General features: G+C 42.4%; 1 protein-coding gene across 4 annotated transcripts in view; it reads right to left on the bottom strand.

The window, feature by feature from the left end:
- Positions 1-20,681, bottom strand: part of spidr (scaffold protein involved in DNA repair) — a 50,511-nt gene that overhangs the window by 3,399 nt on the left and 26,431 nt on the right. For 2 of the 4 annotated variants that reach the window (XM_061838968.1, XM_061838969.1), the window contains exons 11-18: positions 13,544-13,702; positions 9,635-9,725; positions 8,346-8,474; positions 8,198-8,257; positions 6,129-6,327; positions 2,901-3,044; positions 640-733; positions 455-572 (exon numbers count right to left, since the gene is read on the bottom strand). In XM_061838968.1, the coding sequence (XP_061694952.1) occupies positions 455-572; positions 640-733; positions 2,901-3,044; positions 6,129-6,327; positions 8,198-8,257; positions 8,346-8,474; positions 9,635-9,725; positions 13,544-13,702 (994 nt within the window). The remainder of the gene's footprint in view (positions 1-454; positions 573-639; positions 734-2,900; positions 3,045-6,128; positions 6,328-8,197; positions 8,258-8,345; positions 8,475-9,634; positions 9,726-13,543; positions 13,703-20,681) is intronic. The other 2 variants (XM_061838970.1, XM_061838971.1) reach the window with 1 other exon arrangement.

The raw sequence follows: 20,681 nt of genomic DNA, 5'->3' as shown, positions 1-20,681 counted from the left end.
GGCTTTAAATAACGTGTATGCATTCTTATCAGCTGATGGTTTTATCGTTTTCCAAGACTGATTACAAAGTTACACAATAACAAGATATTCTATGTACATGATACCGACGTCAAACATGCCTGTGGTGCTTGTGTCATTAGTAATCCCTTATAATAGTCATCTCCGAGTTTATTTTGGGTCTTAATTTTTGAAAATATCTTGATACTTTAAGAGGAACATACATTTTTTTTTTAAATTTCAAATGTGATCATTTTTTATTTTAATCCACGGTAGAGCGCTTGGTTTTGGTTCTAATGGGCGGGAGGTTTAATGCTTTAGGGATCTGAATTTTCACACACAAGTGGAGATAGCTTGAAGTCCGTCTGTATTTTGAGGCATTTTTTGTTTCATATTTTTATATGAAAAAACTTCTGGGCATTTGCCCAACGACTGTAAACAAATCCAAAACGCCCACCTTAACCTTTAGTGTGTAATTTTGCCCTGAAGAAGCAGAGCTCAGGAAGACTTCCATTTGCATTTTGGTGACGGGCTTGGACACCGATGACTTGCACGAGAGGCAGTTGAAACTCAAACTGTGACGGAAAACAAATGAGTCAACGCCAATAGCCGCGAGGCGACTCTGGCATCTTTGAAACTCACCCCGACGGAGGTAGAAGTTGTAATTTGTGGCTTCCACAGTGGCTGCACACGGGCCAAGAGTAAGACGTGCTCTCGTCCACGCCGACGATCACACCTGCCGGCGTAAAACGCGAAGCGGCTTGCGTAAATGTTTTTTTTTTTTTTTTTTTTTTAAGATTGAACAGTCGTTGTTAGTTGACGTGTCAGTGTATGGATGCACTTCTTTATTATTATTCTGACAAATTAATCACTGAGAAAAAAAAAAAAAAAAACATTTATCTTGGTGAACATGTCCCGTAATTTCCAGCCTGTAAGCCGTGACTTTTCACACGCTTTCAACTCTGCAGTTTGTGCATTTTTTCCCAACGGCCGCAAGGGGGCACTCGGGCGGAAAGGGTAAGAGTGAGACCGGTGGAATATATGTGCTGAGGAAGTGACTTTTACCGGTCCGGCCACGTTAGCGCTGCGCTAGCGTGTTACTGCCATGTCGCAGTGATTTTTACTGGTTAGTTTTTATTTTTACCGGCCCTGTTTGCGCGGCGCTAGCGTTAGCATGGCGGCGCTAGTGTTAGCGCGGCGGTGCTAGCGTTAAACTCTCTGTGTACCGTCTTTGTAAATATCTCGAGTTAAAATGTGGGTTTCAATGTGGGGACTTGCGGCTTTTACTCAGCTGTGGCCCATGTTTGTACCAAATGGTATTTCCTTTACAAATGTACTGGGTGAGGATAATAACCAGGTGCGCTCTGGAGGCCGGGATTTACGATATTTCATGAGCTAACCTTACCCAGTAGCACCTGCCGGTACCAATTTGAGCAACAATGGACATAAAAATGGATGGAGGATCGTCACAGGACGCGCAAAATACAGTCGTGCCTCGGTTCTCAACCACAATCCGTTCCTGAAGGCGGCTCCGAGATACGATTTGTTGGAAAACCGAAACAACGGCCGCGTGAGTGATTTCCGGGTTTTTTTTGGCGTGTGGGAATTCAAAACAGAGGGCGTCGTTGGTCAGCTGACCTGGCCACGTTATTTCCGGGTTTTGTTGGGGACGTCAGAGTACTAATTTTCGTTCGAAAACCGATTTGTACGAAAACAGAGACGTCCGAAAACCGAGGCACCACTGCAGTTGATTAGGAAGTCGACCGTTTTCAGTCGGCGCAGCCATTTTGGACCAATTCAAAGGCTTGCAGTTTTTGATGAACTCCTACGAAGGAATTTGTCCGAATCAGCCCCAATTTGAACCGTGTGTCCGAGACAAAGGGGCAACGCGAAATTGGTACGTTTTTCTGTTCAGTTGTGGGTGGGGACGGCATCAAAATCTCATGCTCGAATGTTCTCAGACAGGTGGAAAAAAATAAGGCCATGGCATCAGTTTTGATGTTTTGCTGACCCTCGAAAAAAAAAAAAGACAACGACTCATGACTAGAATAAACGAGGAAGTCTGCCATTTTGGTCCAAAGCAACAGTTTTTGGGCAACTTTCAAGTGCTCGTACTTTGACAAACTCCTACTTGGGAAATGCGCAAATGAGCTTTAAAAATGAAGAAGGAATCATTCAAAAATGGGAGATGATCATTGCCGTGCAAATATGTGCAAGGGTCTGTCCACTTACAACTTTTATCTAGTATTTGAGATAGAGATGAGACATAAACCAGAAACACGTCGGACTGGTCACGCGCAAAAACAAGTATGCCGCCTTAAATAAGAAACTGATAAGTTCTAGCACATTCTGGGCCCCGGCCCCTTTCCCCACTCATCATTTCCACTCGATACTATTCACACTTGAGCGCAAAAGATAATGTTGTATTTATTTTCTCGGCCACCTGAGCAAACATGTGCGGACATCAGAAGCGAGAGGGGTCGCGGGCGTGCACTTTGCCCCTCCACTGTGACACGCACAAGTCGGCAGATGCAGATTATTATCTGATTTAACTTTTTTTCTTTTTTTTGCTTTTATAAGCTACATTTGCACAGTTGGAAGGAATCAAAGAAAGCAAACACTTTTCGCTGATGGCTTGGCAGTCAAGCCGCCGAGGCAAATTAGACATGTTAGTGTTGGTTCCGAGCAAACATTTAAGAGTTGTTGAAGAACGCGCGCTGAAAAATGGTCGTAATTGAAAGTGTGTCTTGGCGCTGAAACGAAGGACAAGAGCACAGGGGGAAAAAAAAAAAAAAGATTTAAAAGTGTTTTTATTGACTCAAACCCAAAAGACCTTGACTGACCGGCATTCTTCTTTATCTCCGAGAGAATTACCTCAATGGCGCGAGGTGGGCGCGACTGACCTGTGAGAGTGCACAGCGAGTTGGGTGTGACCTCCTCGTCGAGCGGATCCAGTCTCACAGGTCGGGCCGGGGGCTGGTGCGTCGAGCCAGAGGCCGCGGAGTCCGCGACTTCGACGATGGAATGTTCCACGCACAACAGGACGCCTAGGGTGCGTTCAATAATAATAAAATACGTTAGAGTGGAAATGTCCTAAAGGGCTTTGTTTCTGGATACAATCACAGGCCACATCCAATGAGATGCAATACAGGAGCTGTAAAATAACAATCTTAAAGCGCCACGGTCGTGAAATGCATGATTTTTAGTATGTTCTTAATGAGAAAAAAAAAGGCAGCCGGGATGGAACCATCCGTTTTTCCATCACACAACATGATTTTGACGTATGTGGCTTTGTGTCACTCCTGCCATGAAAATCCCCTCAGGGGATTTGTTTTCGAGTTGAAGCAGGAAGTGACGTTACTAGCAGACACCAACTCAAGCGGTCTCGTATGTTTCTACTAGTTTTACCTGCTGGAAAGTAGCTCTTTGTTCCTTCGTGTTAGCGAAAATGCCAGCTCGTTGCATTGCTGGATATTGTTCGAACACTCGGGAGGATGGATTCACGCTTAATACTTTTCAAAAAGATCCGGTTCGTCGTGAAAAATGGATTGCGCGTGTGCAAAGGAGGAGAGCTTTGTGGGTTCCAAATGACAGGCTGGCTCATACATACTGTCTGGGAGTCTGTTGTAAGTTAGAAGTGATCCGCATATCATCTAAATATGGCTTGAAACGATAGGGTAATATTGCCCCGGTCACTTCACTCAATTGTGAGAAAGGAGCTTCCGTGTCCCATAGGAGGTGGCACAGCGTGTGTTCAATGACGAATGTCGCGGTGCAACGTAATGAACAGACGTTGTAGGCAATATGGCTACCATTGGATGTCGAATGAGACCTCCACAACTTTGCGCATGGATGATGCGCTCTCCGCTCATTTTTTTTTCTAGTATGGACATTGAAGTGAATAATGTTATTTGTATTTTTCAAGACAATATCTATTTTAGAATGTTTATAGGCATGACACTTGACCTTTAAGAGACAAATCATTTTACATGATAACGATTGTGATAGTCTAGACTGGAATCTCGGCTTTCCGGAGTGGATTTGTCACGTTTGTCGTACTCCTGCTTCCTTGCACATTCCAAAAACATGCAAGCTGGGTTCATGAGAGACTAAATTGTCTATAGGTGTGACTGCGAATTGTGGTATGTCTTTTTTGTGCCATGCCATTGATCCGTGAACACGAGCGCAAGGTGTAACCCACCACACAGTTTTCCCTCCAATAGTGATTTCCGTTTTGTTTCAAAGGCGAGTTACACTTGACATACGGTGTTAAAAACTACACTATTTGATCGAAGGTAAGTTGTTGCTGCTGTTTAACACCGGTGCAAACTACACTTTACAGTTTAAAAAAAAAAAACCCATATTGTTAAATGATTATCGCTCCAGTGCAAAAGCTTGAGCAGGTGTCGATTGCGTTACGGTCAATGAGTGCTGAGGGGATGGAATACATGGCAAGGGCAGTCACACGGTTTAATTGTTAGCAATACATTCTCTTTTTCCATCGTCGAGTAAAAGTGTAACGTTTTAACGGAAACATAAACACATAAAGCAGATTGGTCACAGCCCCGACTGGAGTCATTATGACAGAAAAAAACCCATCTGTTATGTATGAATGAATAAATAAATAAATAGCACTGCACACATAATCTTCAGCAACAAATACTGCATGAAAACATTCAGATATCCACATTTCTATAAATAGTGAGCGGGGATGAGTACTTAAAGGGGAAATGCACTGTTTGCATTAAAAAGGTCATGTAATATGTACTCTATTTTGACAATGTGATGTTAAATCCACTCTCATTTAATAGCGTTTTGAGAAGATTTTCATCCACAATTACGAATCTTCAGAGCCGCTGTCACTTTCGCGAGTCACATGACCTACGTGCGCGGATGTGACGCGTTGCGTGCCGCAACAAAGGCTTGATTACATCGGACACCATTTATGCCCAGCGCTGATTTCTCGGATTTATCCTCATCTGATGAAGAAATAGCAGTATCGGTTGATTGGGGAGCAAACTCACGGCTGTGCCGCTCACGGCTGTGTATGGAAGTATTCCCTCCGTCTTCCCGATCAACCAAATCAAAAGTGGAGTTCGCTCCCCGAGCCCTGGAGCTCGCTCGCACTGCTCGGGGAGCGAGCTCACGGCTGTGTATGGAAGTATTCCTCCGTCTTCCCGATCAATCGAGTGGTCGAGCCGCTCACGGCTGTCTATGGAAGTATTCCTCCGTCTTCCCGATCAACCGACACTGCTATTTCTTCATCAGATGAGGATAAATCAGAGAAATCAGCGCTGAGCATAAATGGTGTCCCTTGTAATCGAGCCTTTGTTGTGGCACGTAACACGTCAGATCCGCGCATGTAGGTCATGTGACTCGCAAAAATGGTGCTGCACCTAAAAATTCGTAATTGTCAATAAAAATCTTCTCAAAACGCTATTAAATGAGAGCGGATTTAACATCATATTGTCAAAGTTGAGTACAAAAGACGACCTATTTGATAGATTGTTAATGCTAACCATTGCATTTCCTCTTTCACTGTAGATCAGCGGGAGGCCTTTATTTGCTAAATATATTCAACAAAAGTAGATATTAAACCAATGAAAAAAAGATTAAGGAGGGAGAAAAATTGAAGGATATTGGGTGGAACAAAATCTCATAGCTAACCGAAAATCATGGACGCACACAATGCTGTGGAGTGACTAAATGTAAAAGATTACTGAAGGACAAATTTTAATACTGCGTGAGGAACTTTAACTTAATTCATCAACGAGACTGTTTACGTGCCTCCATTAGTAGTGCTTTTGTTGGTTAGGAACAGAATACAATTTTTCCATTTTGGGGGAAACCACCATTTTTTAGGGGGGGTTGAAGATCAGTTTTAGGGAGGGCTAAGACAACAACACTTCGCCAGTAACACATAATAACAAATAATCGTATGGGGGCTTCAGCACCACTCAAATAATGCCTTGCGACACCACTGGAAGAAGGCCAGTGTAAATTCAGTCTTAAAGGAACGGCCACTATTTGAAGGAATATAGTAGGGCTAATAATAATAATAATAATAATAACAACCTGGTAATGTACAAACTACTTATAGGCAGCAGTGGGAAAAAAAGCCACATCAGTACCGTTTTCTTTGATGGCATCTGTGAATGACAAGTGGCACATAGCGGGGTCATTCAGGACTTTTCGGACGCAGGAAGTGAGCACGCAGGAGGCATTCACATGCAGTGCCACCGTTCGCCTGCAGGGCCGGTCGGGCGAGCCGTCCTGCAGGCTCCGGTCTGTCAGCGCCAGCCAAACCTCGCCTTGACCTACATCCCTCCTCTGAGACCAGAATAAAGATGCAAATACTCACAGTGTGACTTAGAAAGGGGAAATTTTAGGGCATCATAGCTTCTTCCATTTATGTCTGAAATTGCTTCAACCACGTGGGACGATTCACTTATCAAGTTAAACAGACAGCGCAACTTTGACGGCGCGGCCGCTTTCACGTCTAATCAGTGCTGTAGTGCGCAAAGTCCACCGGCGGCTGCTATCTCATCTTAGTCAAAGTTTAAAGGTTTGGTCAGTCAATAGCGGAGAACGGGCCGAACCTCGAGTACTTTATCACAGGCTGGAATACGAGCGCTGTTCTTGACGTCACGGGGCAATCTTATCAGTTTGGAGGTGAAATAAGATCAAAAACGGCCGTCTGAGCTACTTCTGGCAACCTATTTATTTTAAATCATCATAAATCGCCTAGCTGCAAGCGGCAATAAAAGGCCCCTCGGCCCCCCGTTTTTCAGAATCAGAATCAGAATGAGCTTTAATGGGTAATGGGGCTTTAATGGTGAATCCTGATAATCTTCATCAATTCAGAATTTAATCCGTCTAGGAAACTTGTCAAATGGGGCCAATTTGAGCAAATTCACAAGTAGGAGTTTTGGAACCTGTCATACAAGGCCACTGATCTAAAAAAAGACTGGAAAACTGAAGTCGCCATCTGCCATCTTGATACTCCCAAAACGAGCATGCCAACCTGCACAGCGACAGCGATGAACTGAGTTCATCACCAGTTTCGTGGCGGTGAGAAAACATTCCGGAGCTAAATTAGAAAGATTTACTTTGACACTGTTAAAGTTTATTTGTCAAGGGTTTTTTATTTTCTGATGAGCTTAATTCACTTGAACAAAGTTTTGTTTACGGTTGTTGTTGTTCACTGATCAACTCTCTGCTTCACCTTTATAGGCCGACGGTGTTCCGCGAAAAAGCGATGCAGATATTTTCCAAAACTTCATCAATGGATAAGGAAGAAAACACATTTTCTGTGAAGTTTTTGATGAATTTCATAATACAGAACTCTGCAAATTGAATTTGATTTTCAAATGCACGGAAATAAGCTTCAATTTTCTGTCTGAAATAGGACGCCGCAGAGACAACAAATGAACAATGCGTTTAGCATGTATTTTAGTTTTTATTTCCAAAAATTATATCGAACTGATTGACTTAAAATTGAATGTTTTTGTGACAAAAATGCTTACTTTTTTGCTATGTTATGATGATACTGTTTCACAGAATATTTTGGGAAAAGTTAAATTGACACGGAAATCGGGCCCCAGGTAATATGCAAGCTTTCTTGGTAGTCACGGTATTCTATGTCTTTCCTTTGCACTTCGCCTTTTTTGGCTTACCAAGTCGAATTAAAAATCCTTCATGTTACCAGAGCTCACACGACCAGTTTTAATTCTACGTGCCAAACTTTGAGGAAAACCCCTGCCATAATCCAACCTATAAACCAGGTCCTCCACACGTTTTGGGAGTACCAAGATGGCGGCCAATTGGCTTCAATCAACCAACACACCGCTCGATGTGTATGCACTATCCAGTCTTTTTTTTTCCCAAGATCAGTCTACATGGCTGATTCTAACCAAAATGGGGGATTTCATATTCAATTACAGACAAGGATTCTAGAGAATTCTTTGTGCGTCCTGTTCCGATAGACATAGCGCATCCAATTAGCCAATTAAATGTTTCCACAGGGAAGCCACTGAGTGTGTTTGGGAGCTCATGTTGGAGAACCCTAAAAGACACCTATTTTCACCAGGAGATGTGCGTACAAAATTTGAGTTTTCATGCATGCCGTGGTCCAACCTTAAAATACAATTGACAAGTCAGAACAACAATAATATTCCAAGAGAAAATGAAAAGCGCGTACCTGTATGCTCTTGTAAATAACTGTGGCAATGAAACTACAGCAATATGTTTTGTGGTCACTCTGGAAGGGAAAAAAATAAAGAAGTTTGAGTCTCAAGAACTGAGGTGCTGCGTTTTTCACATTTCTCCCAACGTAAAAAGCGTCTCACCTGCAGTACCTCTCGCAACGTTTGCTCTTTGGGTGCGAGGTACAGCGGGGAAACACTCGGACCTTCTTGCACGGGTTCAATGGAGCTCTCCTGACCAGACAGCAGATAGCAGAAGCTCGGAGGACGGTTCTACGATGAAAACGAGACAATGATGATGGGCTTTTTTGCAGGAAAGCGCTTCAAAATGTTGCCATTTCAGCCTGATTTCTGATCTTCTCAAGTCTCCGCTGGTTCCTGGCAACTAAATAGCAACGACAAACTTCAAGGAAGTCACAGCATTCAAACGAGTTAAGTTTAAAAAAAACAAAAACAACCGTTTTATACTGAAATGATCTGTTCTGGGGTCAAACTGTCACCATACAGGGAGTCTCGACCTAAGGCGTTTCGATTTCACAACGCCCGTCGCCCGTCCGCCATTTTGTGTGGCTAACGCTTGTCCGTGTTTATACACCGGGAGTATCTTCGCATTTTTCGCCCTCCTCTTTAGACATTATGGCCCCAAAGAAGAAAGCTGTGTCTTTTAGGAATGCTTCGAGCAGCCAAAATAAAATCCACGACCATGGAAACGAAGCTCACGATCATAAAAAGATTGGAGAAAGGAGAGAGGCCAACGCCACCGAGGCTTCAGTCGGTCGACCGTGGTGACAATTATTAAAGACAAAGCCTGTATTTTAGCGCACGTGAAGGGTTCCGTTCCTATGTCGGAAACAACGATCACAAAACAAGGTTCTTTGATACTTGTCGAGATGAAGAGGACTGAGGACCAGGTTCCTTGGCAATAGCTAAGCACAGCCTCCCCTTCTTCTCAATCCACCTCTCAGCAGTCATGCTAAGTACACCATCTTGTTTATTCCAGTGCATTTGTTTTTTTATACAAAGTATTTTGACGTAAATTCTGATTTTAATGGAGGAATCCGACTAAAATCGAAATTCAAGTTGAGTCGCTACGGTAGGAACGAATCTCAGTCGTAGACCGACGACTCCCTGTAGCTTTATCATTCTATCTTTTGTCACGTAAGTATAGAAATATTGAAACAAATAGTACACAGTCGTGCAGTTAGAAGGCTACGCCAAGCTATTCCCATCTAAATGCATTGGATCCTCCCAATGGTGACGTAAGTAATACACTTAATGCAAACACGTTCGACCGCTGATTTAAATATCGACGTTCGCAGCGAGCACGCTCATACACGCTTGCTCGATTTGCTGCGCGGTCGATGCGCGGTTCGCTGTTGCAGTGCTTTATGCAGGTGTACCTAATGTTGTGTCCGGCGAGGGTTGGAACTTACACTGGGCATGCTTGGTGTGTTCCCATGGCACTCAAGGGGGGGCTTCGGTGGGGGCCACAGTGTGTCTATCAGGCTGAAAAGACTGGAGCGCCTGAGAGTAAAACAGGATGTAAAGTAAGGAGAGAAAAGAGGGTGGGGTGGACGGCGGTGGGGGTGGATGGGGATTTGTTGCTGAATAAAGGACTTCAGTGAAACTTTGGCGAGCGGTTTCACTTCCACTCAAGTCCAAGACGGCACTGAATTTTCAACTGCTCATACAAGCGTTCTCCTGACAACTCTTGCTGCTGGTCATTTTCAAATAGAATATACTTGTGTAGCATGGTCAATCCAGTGCACATCATTTGTCTTGCTGGCGTTTATTTCGTTCTCAACTGCTCAAATATGCTTTCTGCTGGTCGTTTTCAATGCCGGTCAGATTAACATATGAATAAAGAGTATGTATACATTATGTACCGCTGCCAGAAATACTGCTGCTGCTGCTGCTCTCATTCTAATTCTGCTCACCGTCATGGCCTGATGTACAAAGACAATTTTTCCATTTATTATTATTATTATTATTATTATTATTACTGAATGCTGCTACCATCCAGTTTGCTGCTGTGAAACCAGAATATCCTCAGGGAACACCAACCTTTGGACCGCACAATTATCCCACTGGCCTGATTGTGTTTTCCTATGAATATTGTACAAGTAGCGGCACGGTGGACCAGCTGGAAAGCGTTGGCCTCACAGTTCTGAGGACTTGGGTTCAACCCCAGCCCTCCCTGTGTGGAGTTTGCATGTTCTCCCCGTGCTTGCGTGTGGTTTCTCCACGAACTCCGGTTTCCTCCCACATCCCCAAAAACATGCAACATTAATTGGACACTCTAAATTGCCCCAAGGTGTAATTGTGAGTGCGGCTGTTTGTCCCGATGTGCCCTGCGATTGGCTGGCAACCAGTTCAGTGTGTACCCCGCCTCCTGCCCGTTGACAGCTGGGATAGGCTCCAGCAATCCCCGCGACCCTTGTGAGGATAAGCGGCAAAGAAAATGGATGGATGGATGTCGTACAAGTAACAGTGAAAATGTAAACACTAAGAGAAATATTATATATTATTTCATTGCTTAAATCTTTGCTGATAATTATTGACAGACGTTATTAGCACAATCAGTGTCTGCACATTGATTAATTAATTATAATTTAATTAAAGGTAACAAGTACATTTGTTATTTTAGAAGTGCGTATCAAACTGGTAGGCTTTTGGGTTCTTCAGTACCAAAGAAGCTCTCAGTTTAAAAAAAAAAAAAAAAGAAGAAGAAAAGCTTATGGACATCTGTTGTTTTAAATTCTTGGGGGAAAAAAAAACATTTTAATATTTAACACACATGCGCCGAGGATCATCACATCCAATGATTGGTTCCCGTTACAATGATTGATCTCTGTCATACGATACAAGAATATCCAACTTGGAAATTTTTTTTTTTTTTTAACTGCTTTTGTATAAATTGTTAAAAATGCCGGAAGAAACTTTGTTGTCATAAAGTTTAAATGCATTGCAATGAGTTTAATATTACAGATATTTGATTAAAAATGCCTTAAAGGACTATGTTACAGCAAAAAAAAAAAAAAAAAAAGTTAGGTCTCGCCCCAAAAAACAGTTAACAAAATGACATATGATATATTTGTAGTGGTTGATTTGTCTTAATCTCCCAAATGACAGACAAATCATGCCTGGACATGCTCCATGCTATCAAAACCAAACTTGAAAGGAGTGTCGGAAGGGAGAGGAAAGAAAAAAAAAAAAAAAAAAAAAAAGAGAAAAAGAAACGTCGTCATGAGTTGACAGTAGTCGGTGAAGGCTGCTCATTCATTTGTGCGCTGCGCCGTCTTATCAGCGCCTTAGTCAGCCTTGTAATCACAGGCTTCCTTTGTACGGAACTGGTTCCGCAGCCCATTCGAGTCCAGTGAGACTGCTTGAGGATGAGTAAGAACGCATGCAGCCGCACTTGTCAGGTTCATCCAGAGGTAATTCTGAGTTTTGCTTGTTAACGAGTGTCTTTTTTCCCCACATTCATTTCAAGGCACCGAAAAGCCGGCTCGCTATGGAACTGGCTTGTCTTTTTTAAAACGTTACCGTTTATTTTTTCAAACATGACACACATCTTACAACGCTTGAGAGATATTCCAAAGGGGAAAAAAATAAAATACTGCTCACTCTACGATGGCAACATGAGTAAGCTGCATAGCTAGCATTGGTGCCAAAGAGGCCTCGCGGATGACATTTACGAGGTCTCGCATTTGACATTTGAACAAAATACACCTCGTCAGTTTTGGGGGATTTTATTTGCTCGAGATGGATGTGAAAAACGGAGTCCGTTTTGCAAATACACAGGTATACCTTAAGAATAAGGTGGAAAAGTTCATTTATTTCAGTACTGTATTTCAAGACGCTTTACAAATTTATCAAACAGAAAAATAATTTTCAAAAGGCAAGTGTCCAGCTAATTTCTGTATTAAAAATCATTTAAATTCTTCTTTTATATGTTGAAATACCTCCTTCTCAAGACAAAAACTAAAGGTGAAAAAGAGTCTTACGGTCTCATTGCCCCCAAATCTTGGAATCCACTTCAATCTTCAAAGGCATTTAAATCACATTTGTTAAGGAACAGATTCCAGGACAACTATTTATCTTGATTTAGATATTTTTGTAATAACTAAAATGCATCATTTCTGTATGTTACACATCTGATGTATGTGAGGCACTTTGTGAGTCATCCCTGTGAAATGTCTAGTTTGCACTGATAGCACTGATATAGTACATAATTCCACAGTTTCATAAAACAAAAGTGGCATCCACCATAAACAGTCACAGTCTACATGGACTTATTTCCTTATTTTTTGACCCAATTCATTGAATTTCATTTGGCAAAATGTGTGTTTTTCCATCCATCCATCCATCCATCCATCCATCCATTTTCTTAGCCACTTATCCTCACAAGGGTCGCAGGGAGTGCTGGAGCCTAGCCCAGCTGTCAACGGGCAGGAGGCGGGCGGGGTACACCCTGAACTGGTCGCCAGCCAATCGCAGGGAACATCGAGACAAACAGCCGCACTCACAGTCACACCTCGGAGCAATTGAGAGTGTCCAATTAATGTTGCATGTTTTCAAGATGTGGGAGGAAACTGGAATGCCCGAAGAAAACCCACACAGGCACGGGGAGAACATGCAAACACCGGACAGAAGGGGCTGGGATCGAACCCGGGTCCTCAGACCTGAGAGGCCAACGCTTTACCAGCTGTTCCACCGTTTCACCTGTGTTATTTATATATAATTATTATTATTATTATATTTAATTATCATCAAAGAGGCTGCTCGAGTGAGTTACTTGAAAAACGTAGCTGCAATGAACTGAAACAAACTCGTTCCTCGAAGATAATTGAAAGCTTCATTTAGCCAATCCACCCCCGTGTTTTCGTGTTTCTCATGTGTTAGCACTGAAGATGGGCTCATTAATCATTGACCACCTCGAGGAACATTATTGGTCTAAGATGTAAACATATCCCCCGCCCCAGCCCGCCGTCAAATACTCTCGTTTCAGTTCTTCTAACTGCTGCTAATCTGGGACTCTGACCACGGTGGCTCACAAGGGACTCGTGAGTGTGCAGCCTCAGTATCATCTTACATGTAAACACTGAAGCAAGGCCGGCAGGGCACGGTGACAACTTTCAGCGAGGGGGATGTTAAACTCATTGATGTGACAAATTGAGATTGAAGGTCTCCTCCTCATCGCTCTACGAGCCTCAGCTATCGCGGCCGTCCAACCTTTTTCCCGGCGAGATAGCGATAAAATAGAAATTCGAAAAGCTCAATTAAAAACCAAAGTGTGGGGGCGTTAGGTTGACGTTCGCCTGTAAATCCGCGAGTCTCACCTTTCCCGGCTGAGACGCTGCACCACCTTGACGCCTCGGAGCACGCAGCTCAACCCGCGCCACGCCCGGCGGTACTGACGAAAGTCATCCTGATGGGCCAGCAGGTGCAGCTGCAACACGCTGAACATCCCAAAACTGTCCTGGACTAGCACACAAAGCCTGGGGACAAAAAGGATCACACATACTTTAATTCCTCCTGATTTGTTTTAAATGAGGAAAAAAAGCTGCATTGTTACATTATAATATTGACAATCATGAGAAAAAACGTGTTCCATGTCATGAAAAACGTTCATATCACAATATTAAAACCAAAATGTCAACATATATGAGATGAACCACCATATGTGAAGATTTTTCTCTCATTTTGTGATTAGTCTTGATATTAAAAGATGAAGGTGATATGCGAATAAAGATTAATCATAACCAATTGTTAGTATTAAAGTCAAAATACATAGAATTATATTTGTAAATGTAATATTGCCTGAATAATATTTTGAGACAAAAACGAATGAAAGAAAAAATAAATAAACTAAAATTTATTCACATAAATTCCAGGTTTTATACAGAGACTAATTTCCAAAAAAAATAATACATAAAATTTTTTTTAAAATACACAAATATATTTTTAGAACAGACATTACCAGCATTAAGATTTGATGAAAAGGAATAAATGAAAGTTACGTGATTAGTCGTCATATTATATGAAAGAGTTATTTTCAAAAAGTAATGTGATGAGGAAAAAAAACCTTACTGTGAATTAAGTGGTAATGTTACAGTATGCAATATGACAAAAATGTTTCAAGTAGTACTTTTTACATTTTGTTCTGTTTTTACATTACTAATATGTTATGCATTTTCATGCTGTGACTTTAAAAGGAAAATTCTGATAAGTATCATAAAATTACAAATAAATGACTGACTCCGAATCCTATGACTCAGTTTAAGTGCTTGTGTGATAAACATTGAAAAATGTTTTTTTCTGCCCTCGGCCTTTTATCATTATTGCATTAAAAGACTGATACTTTCAAATGTTGACAACTTAAAAGTTTCCGCACTCTTGTGATATTGCAATTCCTCGCATGGTGATGAAGTATGTTTCATTCCTAGAATGACAGACCACAAAAAAATAAAAATAGAAATAAAAAAAATCCTAGCAAAGCAGCAATATGGAGTGCCAAAGGTGTCAGGGTGACACTTTGTGCTTACGGTGGTGGCTGGTTAGACAGGCTGCTGCTGACAGAAAGGACCTTTGGCCTAAAAACACACAAGCCTAAAAGTGCTGCGTATTCATGAGCTACAACCGCAGCAGGCCCTTGGTATCCAACTCTGGCAGTCAAGTCCAGACACGGGCCTGCCGCACCAGCTCGCAGGAGTAAACAGTGGAGCTTAAACCCCTGTTGAGATGAGCGAGGGAACGGGGAGGAGGCGGGAGGAGAACGCTGGAAAAAAAAAGGGAGGGAGGACCGTCAGAGCGCTGGTCATGCGTGTGCATGCTTGTGAAAAAATTCCAGGCACTGAGAAAGTTTGGAGATGGTTTTCAACCACCTGATTGAGACTATAAATGTACATGTTGGTAAACATGAGGTTGGCCCACTGTTTGTCGGTCTCGAAATACATGTCAAAAGAACATTCACTGCGTGACTTTTCACCCTGGACGCCACCATTCTAACCAAGGTTATTCCCAATTGTTTGCAATCAAGCCATAACACCTAAATTCATCTCAGGAAAAAAAAAAATAAATGAAAAAAAAATATGGATTGACTTGTGTCGCCGTGCAGAATGAGCGGACCACTCCCAGTCTGGGATTCATTTTCAAAAATGTGTCACTAAGAGGACATGGTACACACATCAGCATCATTTCTGGTCATTCCAAAACATAAAAATACTCACATTTTACTAGTTAGAAAGTGATAAATGTCAAAAGTATTTTTTTTTTTTTTGTCGTGGTCAAGCAAAAGAACATTTTGTTCATAATAGAATTGCTAAACTAATATTAATAGGGGACATATTACGGAAAACTGACTAAGTTCTTGGATACAAATAGCTGCGTCTCTGGAGTTGGTGACCACCCATGAAGTGTGAAATTAAAAAGTAACTTTATTATGATCCTATTTCTATTTCTGAAAACGATTAAGCCATTTTGCAAGTCATCCACACTTATTTAATAACGAGGCTAAATTACATAACTGCTCACACAGCGAGCTTCTCCGGCCATGATATGATCTGCCAGGCTGAGCGAAGATTCAGAGCTACTTTCAAGCATCACTATCGAGTCAGAACGGCAGACCACACGGTATGCAACACTATTTTTCACCGGCAAAAATCACCATGATTGCGACACAACAGCTATCATGTCAAAGCCAAAAGGTAAGCAGAGCTGCCTTGACTTCCGTTGGCTGTACAGAATAGCATCGGCTAACGTCGATGGCTTCCAATGTGTGTCACATACCGTATTTTCCGCACTATAAAGCGCACCTAAAAGCCTTTAATTTTCTCAAAAGCAGACGGTGCGCCTTATACATGGGAAAAGTTTTAAAATGGGCCGTTTATTGGAGGTGCGCCTTACAATGCAGTGTGCGCCTTATAGTGCGAAACATACGGTACTTGATTTTCCTGTGAAAGTTGTTGAAACATGATGTGTCTGTGCTGCCACAAACTGTACATGCAGCAAATACTGTACACTCCAGAGTATGAAGTGCTGACTCCGTGAGTGAAAATGCCTTTGTTGTCTTTGGGGGCGCTTGCTTTCCTCCAGATACTTTGGTCTCTGCGTCCCCAAATAGAAGTCACTCAGCTCACAAGGCTGTGCCCTCGGTCATCATGGTAATGAAAGTCAAAGTCGCCGCTGGCACAGCAGTGTAAGGCTGATTTCAGAGAGACAAGAAGTAGTGTGTGTAACGTGTGCTATAATACTTGATCCTTGGGTATTTTTACATGTTTTTATGAAAGCTGGGAAGGAAGCCACCACCAGCCATGCAGAAGAGCAAACACAACTCCCCTTGGAAATAGTACTTCAGAATGTTCCAAAAGATCAATACATAAAAAAACAAAGTTTGTTGACTTTCAAACCAATCAGCGGCAGCTGACTGGTATCCACAGTCTTCTTCTTGTGTTATAAATGGGAATGATTTATCGATGCTCATAATTTTCCTCTTCGTCACCACTCTTGCCCTTCTGTGATGGCATCGCAAAAACATCCACAAAAAGCACACTTTGCCAAGTTAAGCTACAGCCACGCGCACAGGCCGACACCTGGAAACAGAAGTTCAGAACATTCAGAGAGAAATATTTAAGAACGTCAATGGATTGATTTGATAAGATTATTGTTAGAGTTTGGCTCTTCTCTGGCAGTCACTTTTGCCCGTGTAGAAAAGCCCTCACGAGATCAGCTCAAGGGGAGTACAAGAAGTGTAAACTGTGTTGCTTTTTTTTTTTTAATGCCCAATTAGAAACGTTTACAGTAATCAGTGCTGTTGGAGCAAAATGTGGTTAAAACAAATATTCTATTTTGCCCTTGCTGCAACTTGTCTTAACTTGAGCCCGAAAAAAAAAAAAAAGTTCAAGATCGGATCCAGCACTTGACAGATAACAAATAGGGTGGTTGTACCAGCTCGACATAAACGAGAAGCCACCTCCTTTTGGCCGTTTTCGCAGACCCACTTCCTCTTAGCCAGACCCCCTCACTCTTTCAGTCACAGGCTGTTTTGAGGAATTTGTTATTGTGAGCAAGCACAGAATTCTTAGCAGCACAACTTTTCTTCCAGGAACTCCGATCCACTTACTCGACGCCGCACGCACACATACGCACAAGTCACAGTGCGCACATGCACATTACTTGGCAACGCGCTGAGCGAGTGACCCACGCATAAAGAATACAGCGGAGAGGCCTCGTTGACGGGGGCGGGTGGGTCGGGGGTGTCGGGCGGGATTCCTTTCTGCGCAATGTCCACCAATCGGCGCAAGGAGGCTGATAAACATCGCTGAAACAGGATCCTTGCAGCACATTGTGTTCCTTCACCACTGCAGAAAATAAAGACTCTTCTCACTTCCTGCAAACAGTTAATCTTCTTGTTTATTCTATTCCAAATTTACAGGAACTCAACATCTTCTCCAGGCGTAAATATCGCCCTCATCTTCCCTCTCCTGGGTGTGTGAACAACAAAAGTATCAAAAACATTGTGAGCTCAGAAGTGAGTCACTGAAGCTGGGGACTTGACATGAGAAGCACAACATGTCTTTGTCGTCACATCGAGCGGGACCACCACGAGGCTCGTTAAACTGAATTTTTTCCTCTCTTTCAGCCTCTTCGCCGACATCCTGGAAAAGTACTATGACAAACAACGAGCCATGAAGTTCTATACTCACTATTTATTGATAAGCATGTCATTATTTGGTGACATTACTGCTGACTATTCTTGCTGCTGTTCAAATTTATTTATGTATTGTCTCAACTACTTACAAAGCTATTTATTAATGCATGGTTTTTTTTCTACCACATATAATGCTGCTAACTATTCTATGCAAGTAGTTTATCTCTTTTACCATAATTCCCAGCCTACAGAGCGCAACTGGTTACAAGCCTCACCGAGTACATTTGTAAAGGAAATACTGTTTGGTAAATACGTACGCCGCAGCTGTGTAAAAGACGCAAGTGCCCACATTGAAACAAGATATTTACAAAGAAAAAAGGTACACAGAAAAAGTTTAACACTTGGATGGCGCTGACGGTAAAGCTAACGCTAGCCCCGTGCAAGCACTAACGCTAGTTAAAATAAACCTTACCGGTAAACATCACTGAGACACGCTAGTAACACAGCAGAAACACGATAGCGCAGCGCTAATTGTAGTGCAGCGCTAACAGGGCCGGTAAAAGTCACTTCCTCGGCACATATATTCCACCGGTCTCATTCGTACCGCTCGAGTGCCCCCTTGGGGCCGCTAGAAAAAAATCCACCAATTAGCCGCATCACCCCCTTAGCCGCACGGTTGAAAGCGTGTGAAAAAAGTCGCGGCTTGTAGGTTGGAAATTACGGCATATATTATTATTCAAATACAGCACAGTTAGTATATTTTGTGCTCATTATATTTTCAACTGCTTACATACATTACTTATTGATACATCTACAGTGTCTATAAACATGAGGGACTTGACGTGAGGATTTCTTTAAGATACGAGCCATCATTCGACTGTTTTTTTTGCTTTAACTTGCAAGCGCAGACTTCAGATGCAATCCCTGCAGTGACCGAACTGACATCACAGCCTTTTGGCAGATACAACTAGTTAGCAATTATTTAAAAAAAAAAAAAAAAAGAGGCTTCTAGGTCTTATTGCCACTCGCAGTTGATGTGTACTGTCAAAGTAAACAAAATAGAAAAGCAATCCTTATGTATTGCAAACACTCAGCTTTTGGTCTGCCTCCTACATCGGTTAAATTATAATTTTTTTCACAAATCAATACATCGGTCGGTTATTTTCTACAGCTGAAAATGCCTTGCTCTCTTTGACGATGCGGCGTTAATGGCGTAAAAAAACACGTTTAACTTTTGTTTTACTGAAAAGTGGTTTTGATGTGAGGATTCTGCCTGACGACAGCCGCACAACTAGAATCTATGACTTCATGTACAGTTAATGTACACAGATTCTTGGGGATTTTTTTTTTCATCTTTCAATGATCCTTTGATGCTTCAGACCAGTTGGTTATAAAACCAGCAATTTTTCTAATTGTGTTACTCAAAAAGATTTATTCAATTCCATTCTGAATGTTTTTATCGGTTAGAAACCAAAGGGCCAATAAAGATATGGTCCCTTGGCAAATATGTAAAAATGAGTAGACTGAGTCTTTTCCTGAAGTCGGTGTTATCAGTGCGCCACACCCACCCCGTCGCATAACTACTAACTCAACCTGTTGACTCTGGTTAAGGAGAGAGGCGCGAAAAAAAGAAGGGAGGGAGTGTTTCCGGCCAAGGAGGGCGGCGTTTGTTTACCAGCCAGAGAGGAAGCATGGAAGGAGCGGGTGTCAGATTACAACCTTCAGACGGGTTGGATGCGCGTCAGCTGACCTGGCGTCATCGCACGGCACCGGCCGCGACCGACACCTGGCCCTGGTCCGACCGAACCCAAAGCCTCTCTTTTATAACTCAGCACAGGATAAAAACAAGAAGCGTGGGGAGGGCCAGGCAACTAAAGGTCACAGTGGATCGCCTGACTTCAAATAGCTCATTCACTAGTTCATGAACTATAACAACAGCACTGCCATGTGTCATTTCTAAGTCAAAGGAGATTTTAAACTTTGGAACGATGCAACTTCCTGTTTTCATTTTAAAAACCTTACGAGTCCAGTCATACAGTACATTCTCTGTTCACACCAACTGCCAGTGATTCATTAGACGATTGTGATATGGTCCGCTACATTTCAAAGGCCCTATATTAGTAGTGGGGGGGTTGGTGTAAAATGTATTAATTTCTTTAAACAATGGTTCCGCTCCAACTGCAGCAATATAACATGAATTTGTACCCAACTACCCAAATTTGGAGGGAAAAAAAACTTGTAAGCCTTACATACAAGACAATCAAATGAAAACCAGAATGCTAGTAACTGAGCGTGTCTTCTTGTAGCACTTCTTTTTTTCCCTTTCGGCTTGTCCCGTTAGGGGTCGCCACAGCGTGTCATCTTTTTCCATCTAAGCCTATCTCGTGCATCTTCCTCTCTAAGACCCACTGTCCTTCCTCATGTCTTCCCTCACAACATCCATTAATACCTTTTCTTTGGTCTTCCTCTCTCTCGCTCTTTTGCCTGGGAGCTCCATCCTCAGCATCCTTCTACCAATATACTCACTCTCTCACCTCTGAACATGTCCAAACCATCAAAGTCTGCTCTCTCTAACCTTGTCTCCAAAACATCAAACTTCGGCTGTGCCTCTAATGAGCTCATTTCTAATCCTATCCAACCTGCTCACTCCGAGCGAGAATCTCAACATCTTCATTTCTGCCACCTCCAGTTCTGCTTTCTGTTGTTTCTTCAGTGCCACCGTCTCGAATCCTTATATCATGGCGGCCTCACCACTGTTTTGTAAACTTTGCCCTTCATCCTAGCGGAGACTCTTCTGTAACATAGAACACCAGACACCTTCCACCAAC

The sequence above is a fragment of the Syngnathoides biaculeatus genome, chromosome 13 (genome assembly GCF_019802595.1).
Source record: "Syngnathoides biaculeatus isolate LvHL_M chromosome 13, ASM1980259v1, whole genome shotgun sequence".
Classification (NCBI taxonomy): Eukaryota; Metazoa; Chordata; class Actinopteri; order Syngnathiformes; family Syngnathidae; genus Syngnathoides; species Syngnathoides biaculeatus.
Note: the sequence above shows the minus strand (reverse complement) of the source record. Positions and strands in the feature narration are given on the sequence as shown.